At 31.1% G+C, this 13,271-nt stretch overlaps 1 protein-coding gene across 1 annotated transcript in view; it reads left to right on the forward strand.

Moving 5' to 3' along the window:
• Window positions 1-6,264: 6,264 nt before the first annotated feature.
• The window catches only part of LOC134680885 (atrial natriuretic peptide receptor 1-like), a 50,565-nt gene continuing 43,558 nt past the window's right edge, over window positions 6,265-13,271 (forward strand). Inside the window, exon 1 of the mRNA XM_063540164.1 lies at window positions 6,265-6,482. Coding sequence (XP_063396234.1) covers window positions 6,332-6,482 — 151 coding nt within the window. The 5' untranslated portion in view covers window positions 6,265-6,331. The remainder of the gene's footprint in view (window positions 6,483-13,271) is intronic.

Below are 13,271 nucleotides of genomic sequence, written 5' to 3' on the forward strand. Positions count from 1 at the left end.
TGTTATCATTATATACCTATATGGAGTTATTTGCTTTCAGAACGTCAGGTCATTCTTTTTCAGAATCAACCCGGACGATACCATGTTTCAATGGTATATGCTCCAAGGCATAAAATAATGAACTGTGTAAGGTCATTATTTCCCTTGATAAACATGCAATCTATGATTTAATTCAAAATTTTATTCGTCTTATAGTTTTTTGTTGCCGATTTGGAAATTTATTTTTTAAAGTTCAACCGATGATAGTTGTAAAAGAAACCGCAGTGTAGTCCCGCAATTTAATTTTAGAAACAAATAACGTGAAGTTTTGTTGATTTATCGCTTAATTAAGAAACATTACCATATATGTCAGATGAATTTTAATGTAAACTTTCATAAAATAAATCCAGATTTAACATATTCGTGTGTAAGATTTTGAAAATCTAATTGAGTCAACCTGAATAGGTTGATTGATTTTTGGTTGCTTGTTTAACGTCCAGTGGCAAATATTTCATGCATGTTCAGAACGATACACACTGAATAGGAAATCATGCTGTGACCTACATATATTTAAAATTTATATTCGTCTTCGTGTCAGTTCTTATCTTTTTAAAATTTATGTATATATCTTTTACTCTATCAAATGATCAACTACTAAAATAATCTTATGTTCTATTGAATAACATTAACGTAACTCACGAAAGGGTCGGGTGCGAGGGTATATAATTTTATCCTGATTATCTTTTAAAAAAATGTATTGCTATTCGAAAGACAATCTTTCTGAATTTTTCATTCGATTCAAGTAAAATGGTTAAATAAATAACAACTTTTCCGCGATAGAAATAACAAAACAAATAGAAAAAAAAAACATATCCCCTCCCCCTTTTCCATTAGCTAAGTGGTACAATAAATAACTTACAATGTGTCTTGTATTTGTCATACACCGTTATCGGATGATAACAATACATTTGTGTCTTACTTCATGCAGTTACAGTAATATTTTTATTGTGTATGGATAACAATTTTTAAAAGGTTTATATCTAAATTATTTAGTGAGTTTTATTTCACATTTTAAATGAGCCGCAGGGCGTATTAAAACCTGAACGCATTAGAAAGGAATATCCCACTTTAGTATTGTCGGTAAAAAAGGATACTAAATTTTACAAATCTTTATAAAATTAAAAAATTTTGACGGTATATAAGTCAGATAATGCATATTTTAATGTTTTTCTTGTCGTAGAACACACCTCGGGGTGTTCTACGACAAGAAAAACCTTAAAATATGCATTATCTATAACTTATATTTTATATTTTCAACATCGGGTTAGTATAGGAGCAGCATAGATAGGTTAAAAACAAAAAAGAATAAAGAATCTTCTAGAGACCGTAAAATCACCTCTAAGACTATAGATGTGTTTTTTAATCAGTGATGTATGGATATATATTGGATATACGTGGTAAAAACTAGTTCAAGGCGTAAATTGTTTCTCGGTTATATTATTAAGAAAAATATAGCTGACGTGAGGAATTTTGCATTACAAAAATGAAAAATAAATATAACAAAAGCAAAACCAATATATCATCCACTGGTTTCAGTTTCTTTATAAACATATAAAACAGACTTGAGCGTTTTCACATTACAAAAATTTGAGGAAGGAAAATATAACAATAACAAAATACTATATATCATCCCCCATTCTTTTTCTTCGATGATTTATTGACAGTAAACATTCTCTCATTAGACATACTAGTTTTGCTTTTATATCTTGAAGTACACGAGTATCGATGATAATAATTGTACAATGTGAATTATTTATGTTCCATTAGGAATAAAATCCTCATGTTTAAATAAAACAAAATTTTATGACAACTTTATCGATATAAAACTTCATTAGAATACTAGCAGTACATATTTCTAAAGTGCACGAATGTTCAGTGACTCAATTTTAATCTCTACGAATGAGGTATAATTTAAAAAACGACATAAATTTTTCATTAGAAATAAATCATTATACAATGTATATAAAGTGCGAATATTGAGTTAGTTCATTTTCACTTTCGTAGGCGAGTATATCTATTGCAGAATAAACAAAATGATGAGAAAAACTGCGTTTGTTTTTAAAAATACCAAATAATTAATTTGAATTTCATGTTTTATCATAATTTCATTAGAATCCAACTTTTTTTATGTATAAGGATAACAGTATTATATTCTTAAAAGAATAAAATTACACCACAACATATTCAATTTAAACTAGTTCCCCAAACGAGAATAATGAAAGATAAAAAGAAAAACTAATTCCCATATATCTATGCAGCAGTATGCTTTCTAGTTTATATATCTATTTATATTTGTTTTTTGTTGTTGACAAAGACAGTTTAGCCGTGCATTCAACTACCATCGTTGAAGGTCGCACGCTCCACAGAGAGTCACATAGTAAATAATGTCATTACCCCATCTCAGTTTAAGGCCTCCTCTGATGATTTGGAGGCCCCCTATGTATTGGTAACTTAAACTAAATAAAAACCTGTAAAATGTCTGTTAATTTCGGCCTCTAATAAGTATTCTACTTCTCGTCTTTAAGGGCTTTTAATGAGTTTCTAATCTACTATCAAAGAACTTATGATTAATTTCTGTAATGAGCTACTATTATACGAAAATAGTGGAACTTAATCCAAGGCTCCGTGTTAAAGACCGTAATTTTACCTCTCATGGCTTTTCTTTTCATTTTGATGGAAAATTGGTCTCATTGTCAATCATACGACATATTCTTTTATCTTACCTCCTATACATTTCTAGGAATATGATTGGTTAAAAGCGTCCGCGTGGAGACGGTGTATATTTGATATTAGGGAGAAGGGAGGCGGGCTTATTTCATACACGGTTAGTAGTGGAATTACGTCCCTTAATAATCCATATTAGGTAAGAAGGGAGACTGGGCTTATTTCATACACGGTTAAAAGTGGAGTTACGTCCCTTTATAAAAACAAAACGGTACTGAGAAAAAAATCTTTAAGATTTCAACAGACAAAGAAATTGACGATTAAGATTGAAATAAATTTATAAAACACATTAAAACCTATTATAATAAGTTGTTATTGCTGGCATCTGTTTTTGAAGGATCAATAAAAGTAGTTTCTTAATGCTAACAATATCGAAGACTTGCTCATTTTGATTGGTCACTAGTCTAAATTTCACACTAAAGATAGTCGGTAAGATAAATTCGTTACATAGTGTGCTAGTGACCTAAAACGTTATATATAGGGTCATGGAATTTTAATTACAGACCCCATGTATAACGTATTAGGTCACTAGCAAACTAGGTAACTAATAATATCAAGATTAATCACTGGAGGTGTGACTAGATAATTAAGGCTGTAACTTTTCTCCTTGAAATCATTTATGTACTTTCTATGGGCATCAGTTGCGCCCCTTAAATATCACACTTGTTCTGTTGTAAATCACAGTTCATGTCCATATTCCGTAAAGATGCGTCTAAGTTCCATTTATTGATAAATTCAACAACGCTTACCGCCATCTTGATGATATTTTTTTAAACAATAAATTTCAATATAATGCTGAAATGTACCCCCCAAAAAAACTTACTTTGAACATATAAAATACAAACAACAATAACTGTCCTTTCCTAGATTTAGATTTCTTATCTCTACACCAGAAACTCTACACAACAGTTCGCGGTAGAAGGGATAATTTTATTTTCCTTTTGTTAAATTTCCTTATTTTGACGGTGATGTCCCTTTCGCGTGGTCTTGCGGTGTAAATAAATCAAAACTTGTTCGCTATAATGCCCGTATCTGTAGTAAAGTTTTGGATATCAATCAGCGTAACCTTTGTATTACTACTAGAAAAGTAAGTGAGGGATTTCGTTACCAAAAACGATTAAAACCTTTACTAAATTCTTCCATATAAACGTCCGGACCGGGTTTTTTCTTTCTGTCCAATCAAACGAGTTAAGCCGTTTTCATCTGATTTTTATAGTTTGTTCTTGTATTGTGGTAGCGATATAGTTTGGTCTTGTATTGTGCTGTAACTGCACCGTTCCAGGTTAGGGAGAGGGTGAGCACTCACAAACATGCTTATTCCCGGCACACTTTTCAAGAGAATTTTGTTTATTGGTTGTCGTTGTTTCATGTCTCTCATATTTATTTTCCATTAATTGTTTTGTTATATTAATTAGGCGGTTAGTTTTCTCAATTGAATTGTTTCATATTTTTCTTGTCAATAGCCGACTATATGGTATGGGGTTTTTCTCATTGTTAAAGGCAATGTGGTTGCCTAAATCTGCTTATACTTTATTTGAACTTTGGTGGATATATGTCTCAATGGCAATCATGTTATTTTTATATTAATATATCGGTAAATACTGTTATTGAAAAACAGCCTAAAGGTTACAGAATTTGAAATTTTAAAAACATTTTCATCTGAAAAAAATGGTTTCAAAATATAGAGGTAAACATAACTTAATAGTATAAAAGCACGACTTTCAGAAATGTAAAGAAACAATAATGCAAGTGAAAAATATCACCAGCAAATCAGAGTCACGTGACAAAGACTGGCAATGTTAAAAAGATTCCAAACCAGTGTCAATATAATGAGTTTTAAAAGATTAAAACAAGGGAAAGTGCTGATTTTTTTAAAAAAATGCCCGTGCACGTCTAAGGTCAAGCCTTGTCCAGATTAGTCTTTATGTATTTCTTAGTGTTTTATTTTAAATTGATGAATTCATGTATAGTAGATTTTACAATTTCTGGCAATGAGTGTATTTACAAAATTAGTTATTGAGTCTTAATCGTTAATAGTTGTAAATATATCATTGCTACTTTTGTTTGAATACTTGTATGTAAAAACAACATTTTAAAACAGATTTATGCATAAAAACATGATAAGAGAAAAAAAAATCAGTCTACCGTAAACTCAAGTAGGCTAAGAAATTTAAAAATTGAGCACGTACAACCCTTGCTATAATCAAGGGAGGTGTGTTTTGTGTTAATCTAATGACCGACGAAATAAAAAAGATTGGTGACGCTTGTTTTCAATTCCAATATGGCGGATTTATTCCTGAAATCTCTCTTGCTTTTCCTAAAGCTGTGTTACTCGTCATTTTGTCGTCGCTCAAATGTCGTCTCGCGCATAGTCATATAGCGACATCAATACTGCTTTGATCCACATGATTAATATAATCCTGTATTTCTTAAATATGCGACAATGATCCATACATTTTATCTGTAATAATGCCACAAATCAATACTCTTTTCAAGTGTCCATTTAGCGAGTATGTCATTTTTTTATACTTGCATTTACATGTACTTATAGAATGTCCGATTGTATAGTACATTCCAGTTTTAAAAAGATTGGCGTATGCATATCCGAATTAACTAACTTTTCATAATTTTTAAAATCTTCAATTTTGTGGAACATATGTGTTGAGCTCAATACGTGGTCAACTACGCGATTTCGATCGTTCTGGATAAATTTTATCATAAATTTTACAAAAGATAACAAGTGTTAACGTTCTGCCATATATAAGTCCACTGTCTGATCTGGAAATTTCACTTTCTCGGTATACTAAATAACCTCTAAAATGCCTTTTTTGGGAAAAAGATGAATTCAAACAATTTATTAAAAACATGTATCGTTAAAATCATCCATATCAATAAAATCCTCCATATCATGAAAATCATACACATCATTTAAATCCTCCATATCATGCAAATCATACATATCATTAAAATCATTCATATCCTAATAATCAGTGAAAATACCAGGTCGAACCACCTGACCTATAGTTTGATGTGTTTTCTATGAAGATATGTACTCGAAGTCATCTTATTTGGTGTCTGAGAAACAAGCAATAGCATAGTTATGTAATAAATTTCTTAATTTTAGATATAACAGACGTGTACATTTCAAACCTCATAAACATTTAGACATAATTTTGTACCAACAGTTGTTATTTATATGTATTTGCATCCTGTTCTTATTTGTGAAAAAAAAACATTTCAAAGGGAACTTTACGCAGCAAGGTAATACAATGGACTTCAAATAAATCGGTATTTTCTTCTATTTTAATTATTGCTACCTTAATGATTTTGTATGATTTATTTGGATTATCTAACCTATAATACTTAAAATATCCTTTTTTTTTACTTAGCGATTGGTTGTCAACTTGATCCAATAGAATAGTGAGTAATTACAAGTCCCTCAGGTGACAATGATTTGTTTCCTGATCAGTTTTCAATTAATACATTCAATCAATATAATAATATAAGGTATGTTTCTATGACAATCTCTATATTGCAAAAGTTGTTTTCAGACAGATTTAAAAAGTAAATGGAAAAGATACAGCTGAAATTGGTTCTTTTAGTGATTTTTAAACTATTTTACATATCTTCTACTACCGTTACAAATGTTTTAGTATTGTTACCTGGGAAAAGAGGAACATTTTATTTCCCGTTTGGAATGGAACGAGCCGGTGCTGCAGGTATGTTTTTTTTTCAGAATATAATATAATCTATAAATTTATTTCGTGTAGTTTCCTTTATTTTTTTTTCTGTTTTTTTTACAGTTTAGTTTTCGACATGCGCATCAAGAAATTGCATGCGCATGCACTAGAATGAATACAAATAATATACAATCTATTTTTTCATAGATGCATTGCCGTCGAATGAAACTATGAAATTGTGAGGAAGAACATCAATTATAGTTTGCTATACAACATATCATTGGTATTAAAATATTTGACTTTGAGCGTTCCTGATGAAGGAAAATTAAGAAATTTGAAGCGCTTCGGACGCAATAAAATGAAATAACGTGGCTTTTCATCTTTTACTGGTATCAATGATTTAGAATTTATAGCATTTGTTATTATTGACAGACCTAGTTTAAACCAAATGTTCAATATACAAATTGAACTAAGGGTACATTGTCAGATGAATTGTTTTATCAAGTGATTTTTATCTAGGTACCATAAGAGATACAATGATGAAAAGATCACACATTTGTCCTACGAAACATCATAAATGTATGGTAGTGTATTCAAAGTCTTGATTTTAACAAAAATTCTTATTACGAAGAGTATGCTGATTTTTTGTTCGTTAAATTTTGAAAAATCCAAACTGACTTTTAAACATCCGGTATTCAACCCTAACACGACTTGTTCTCAATAAATCTTGTTTTTAAATCTCTCTCACCAATCTCCCCGCTCTTTTAAATCATATTACCTTTACAATGTAAACTTAAGAACGAAACAATATTATTCAAAGGATTATGAATACATTCAACACTTCAACAGCAAAAGATTGAATTTAATCAGCAATTCAGAAATACTGTAGTTTAATCATAATGTGATGGTATTTTTTAATTATAGTAATTATAGTGGGTGGATGAATGTTAAAAAAAGAAAAGAAATAGGATAAATGATACGGTGTCGAATATTAAGAATAGAAAATAACGGGATGAATAGAAAACAATAGGATAGTCAAATATAAAGAATAGAGACAGTTTGGTTTTTCAAATATAAAAATAGAAACCACGGGATGCTCAAAGATAAAGAATAGATAATGTCGAGATGTCCCAAATACAAATATAAAGAATAGAGAATAAGGAACTAAATAGAAAAAAAATGCCATGAAAAATTACGTGTCAAGTAATTAAAGACCAAAGCTCAAAAAACATCCAGATATTTTTTCATATGAACAGACAGAACTTCATTAACTTGTCTATCACGGTACTAGATAAAAGAAGATGAGGTATGAGTGCAAATGAGACAACTCTCAATCAAGACAAGACTTGTCTTGTCTTGTCTGTCTTGTCTTTTCAAATGAGACAACTCTCCATCCAACTACAAATGTATATATATATTTCAGTACTAGTATGATATATAAACCGTATTCCATGACACAATTAGCACATATCTAAATGAACATGGTGATGAATATAGAACTACTACTGTGTAATAACTAATTACTTATATCCGTGAGCATCTAAATTATTTATTAGCTCTTTATTTAATCAATCATATCTTTCAATCTAAATTCTAACCATTGAATTGAGCACGAAAGATGAATAGATACGTTTCCCAATTGCGGGGTTTATTACTAACGGATGCTTTATTTCATCTTTTTATTCCTATTTTTTTTCTCGTTTGTAGAAGAACATTGAATAGCATCAATAACGATTAATACATATCATTTATTTATTGATATATATTGGCATTACCTTAGTGTACTAATTTGTAAGAAGAGAGTTGTAATATACATGTAGTTGATATGTTATTAACAGCAATTGTACGTTGGTCTTAAATGTAACACGAAACACATTCAAGTATAGGGATCATCCAGATTTAGATTTATGACATTTTGAATTGCTAGACAAAGGATCAGTTAACAGTGTTAATTAACTGTACAATAAGTAATTTATGCAATATGTACAATACAATAATAGTTTATTAACGTCTCACCAACAATTGTAAAAGTAAACTATTTAAAATTATTAATGCCATTCTAAAAAGAATTAAAAGAGCCGGATTAAAAAGTAACTAGTATTTACAGATTTTCAAAAAGCTATAATAAAAACAAAATTTACTTCATAAAACATATTTACAGATTTTAAAAAAGCTATTATAAAAACAAAATTGACATCATAAAACATATTTACATTTATTATCGGAAAACAATGTCTCCTACGGTCTAAAATAAACCTGCCGGTTTTGGCACATTTTTGCATTACATTAATATTGTCATTCGCTAAAATAAATGAAAGTTTCAAAGAATTCGGCAATAGACTAGAATTTTCTTTTTCAGAGTTTAAAATCTTATAAAGTTCGTCTCTAAGATCGTCGTACAGTCAATACATGCTCCTCCGTTTCAATTATATTGTCACAAACAAAAAAAGTTCTTTAATCTATTGGAAGACTCTCGTAGCGTCCTGTCTCCACGCGTAATGGGGCAACACCACAGTGAAACTGAGAGTATTTACTAAGCTCTTCTGTGCGATGGTATATAATGAGATATAGGAAGATGTGGTGTGAGTGCCAATGAGACAACTCTCCATCCAAGTAACAATTAAAAAAGTAAAGCATTATCGTAAAAGTACGGCCTTCAACACAATGAGTTTATTTAGGTAATGTTCTGTATAAATTATATACGTCTAGTAGTGTCTTTATTCAAATCTTCATTCCATTTCTGTTTGAAGTCGGACATTAGTTTTACATGTATAGCACTGTTAACTTGCCGCTTATCAATATCTCTGGTGTCATTAAACAAGTTCGCTATACCACATGATTCGAATTGACTATACATTCTAAAGTTTCAGTTTTTGCACACTCGACGACGTCTGAAATTCTGCTCTGCACAATTATTTATTTTCTTATCTAGTCTACTCTCATCCATATATCGTGACCGATTCCAGTAGTTAATGTTTACCCGCCATTGTTTCACAAACGGTGATTAATAATTTAATCTGCATCTTTTTCCATCTGATACATGTTTCTCAAGTTCTAAAGAGAATATTAGAAGGTTGGTTTTCATTAAAGTTAATCAAATAATGAAATTGGATGCCTGTTGAAAAATTGGATACATGAGGATGAGTTCGTAGTTGTTGTCTCGTCATTTTGAATATAATCTCACTTAGTGAATGAAGTACAATTGCCAGTCTAGCCATGTTAGCCTGAAATCAAGACGAGTTAGCTAGTCTTTACAATAAAGAAATATATCATTCAGTATAAAGAGATAGAATCGGGGATCCGTTAAATCTGGATTTATCGAATTGTTTCGCGTTCACACTCCATTCTATATTGTATACTTTTTATTGACACCGGATTTACAAATACGCATTTAATCCGGAATATGTGTGAGTGTTAACCGATATTGTTTCAAATATGATTTTGTTGTGACATGTGAAAAAGGGTGTATGGATGAACAAACGGCTAAGCGCTTAAGTCACTGTTTTGAAGTTTTCACGAGGGTTTGAAATTCAATCACAAAAGGATCATATTCCGGAATGAAAATGTTCAGATCCAAATTTGACTTTCTCTCTTATAAAATACTAAATTGATTAAAAAAGAAACTTTCGTTATGGGGTGTGGGGTGGGAGGGGGAGGGCGCTGACTGACCTCAGGTTACCCCTTTCAGTCATTCTACAGTGATTCCCTATATAAACAACCAAACATTTCCTACGAAAAAGGGGGGGGGGGGGGGGCTGGTCCTCCAGACCCCCTGGATCTGCCTAAGATTTTCACGCTGAAGTACTGAGACCTAATGTATTTTTATGCGGTCGTTAAATATTGTTTCTTTTGATTACTTTAAACAAAATCTACGTAAACATACGCAAGCAAATCATATTTTTCCATAAAAAAATATTCTGATAAGATGGCACATGTATGAATCAAAATCAGCATCTTCCGGCAATAGAAATGTTGCCAGTTTTGTTGATTCAAACTGTTGTTGGGAGACAATTTTGTAATCATCAAAACACAAAGATGTTACCAACAATTTGATAGTACCCGAGGCAACCGAGTTCGGAACCTTCTTTTCACGTTCCCTATTAAACGGAATTAACATGTGTGCCTATTTGCGAAATAGTTTTCAAACTTCGAATCAAACGGCTGGAAGAATTTCCAGAAATAGCGCCTATGATATCAAGGTCTGCTTTAAACATAAGAGATGAGCTCAACATTCAAAATGTCAAAATGTCAAAATAACGTCAGATACTCCAAACATTGGACAGCGAGCCAAGTGTGACAATGCACGACTTAAATGAAATGGTACGCGCCTGTCTCATCTGGAAAATTAGCCTGCAATGTTAGCGGAATTGTGACCGACAATCACTGCCGACAATAATCTGAAACAATTTGACAATTGTCTTCCTGTATGAAGAATTATTAAACACAATTGAATTTTCCTTTTCTGAAACAATTTAGTGGCGCGAAACCAGGCATTAAGTTTTGACGACGATGATGAACTCCATACACGTTGTCGAAATACAGGCACGTCACATGCATGGCGGACATTTGTCTAGATATCATAAGCAGTTATTCCCCATCTCCTTAATTTTATACATATATTTGATAGCACATTTATAAAACTAGTTGCCACCGCGTGTCATTTATAACGATCGAAATGAAATTTAAAGCATGATACACAAAATTGCTATCTAGATATTAACAAGTTAATTATCTTACATTAAACGGTAATTAAAAAACTGCAAATCAGGCGCGGATCCAGCTATTTGGAAAGGGGGTCCCACCCGGAACACCATGAAACAAATTCACATAATACAAATGAATACCAAAATGGCGAAGGCTTCTCTGTGGGAGATCAGGTTTCCTCCAAAATTTTTTGATATATTTAATAAAACTGGCCGCTTCTATGTTGCAGATAGTGCTAAAAGTGGTGTTAAACAGTAACAAAAAATCAATCAATCAATCATTCTTCATTGAAAAAGATGACTGACAGGAAAGCAAAGGAATAATCGTTTCAAAGAATTTCGTCTTTACAAACAATTTAACTGCTTGTCAATAACTATGGTATAATATTATATAATATTTTAGATAAAATTGAAAAAAAGCGTTTTCCAAGAAACACGATTTAGATAAGACAAAATCATTTTACAGCATATTGAATTCGTCATAATGTGCTATAAATTGATATCCACACTGAAAGTATTGCATTTCATATCGCACTTGGGACGTATATAAGTATAAAATTGCAAAATGTTTCTTTTTTTAAGTACAAAAACAAAGGTTTTATAGTATTGCGTTTCAACAGTTTTTGGTTAATGACTTTTGGGTTGGAAGTTACACTAAGAGTAATCAGTTATGAATCCATTAAAGAACATTTTATTTTTTCTAATTCTAAGAGCATTTGTCCTTTTTTATATTTTAGAATGACATTGTGTTATTTTGTAAATAGTCTTTCCATTGGTGGCCTTCGGCTGTTGTCTGCACTTTTGTCGGGTTGTTATTTCTTTGACATATTCGCGATTACCATTCTCAATTTTGTTTATATAGAACTTGTTGCTTAGTTAATTTTCAAATCTAAAATATGTGGTTTCGTTTATAAACTTTTTTTTTCTATTTTAGTCAAATTTCCGTTTGAACTATTGTCTATATAATGAAATAGATAATGACTTAAGATGAAATAAATTCAGCCACAAAACATAATGTTCAATGATCTAGATATAAGTATTTTACCAAATTACCTTCATTTTCCGAAGAAAAATCTTGTATCTCGTATATATCACTAATTCAATTTTCCACAGTGTTACAAAACAAACTATTTTAAGTTACTCATAGTTCATTAAAAATTATTTACTTCTAGTATTTTACATGCACGATTAAACTGCTAGCCACGACTTTGAACCAATCTGTCTGGTGCACTATTACTTAAATATCTTTCTGAAAAACTTTATGACGTGTATGGTACGTTTGAATCTTATGCAATTTTTGGGTTCATAGACACATCCGAAAACTGGCTACTAGCGAGTGGCTGCTAGCTTGAGCCTGGTCTTTTAGGGTGAACACGGTTTACAGAATAGAAAGAAATGCGAAAAATATGCGGAAAAAAAACAAAAATTGTTTGTCATCCTGCTTTTTTTGGCAAAGGTGCTCATCCTGCCTTTTTTTCAAATCTTCTGTCCTGTCTTTCTGCCAATTCCATCTTAGCCCTCACTTTAAAAATCAAATGGTAGCTCCTTAAGCAGGCAGGTAAAAATAAATACAAATATACAGGTTTGAAATGTACGTTCAATCGCATAATGTCATATTTATCACTACTATTATCTCATTTCATGGAGAAAAAACAAAGACATTGAATCTAAAATTGCTCATAACTTGTGTAAGACTGATTTTTTTTTTTTGCAGATCGATCGATCAAGATTGCATATCTAATTGTTACATGCACGATAAGACTAAAAATAGCTGTGTAAATGATCTTGAATGCCAAGGTTAAAACGAAAGCTTACAATTGTCTTCAGAAACAAGAAAACAGTAATAAAAGGAAATAAAATTGATACCAGTCCACAGAAATATATATATCTTTTTCACAATTTAACTCAGATTTATAACTTTAACCTTTCTTTTTCTTGTTCATAAATATTACTTTCTATGCCAGTATTCAGAGAGGTTGCCACGTACGACCTTTTTAACATAGAAAAATTCAATCAGGAATCGGAGTACATAATAATATGTTTTTTCATCCTGCTTTATCACTTTTGTCTATATTGCCTCTTGAAACTAATGCATCATTGAAATGCACTGTATTTCGAATTAATG

This window comes from Mytilus trossulus, chromosome 8 (genome assembly GCF_036588685.1).
Source record: "Mytilus trossulus isolate FHL-02 chromosome 8, PNRI_Mtr1.1.1.hap1, whole genome shotgun sequence".
In the NCBI taxonomy this organism is placed as follows: Eukaryota; Metazoa; Mollusca; class Bivalvia; order Mytilida; family Mytilidae; genus Mytilus; species Mytilus trossulus.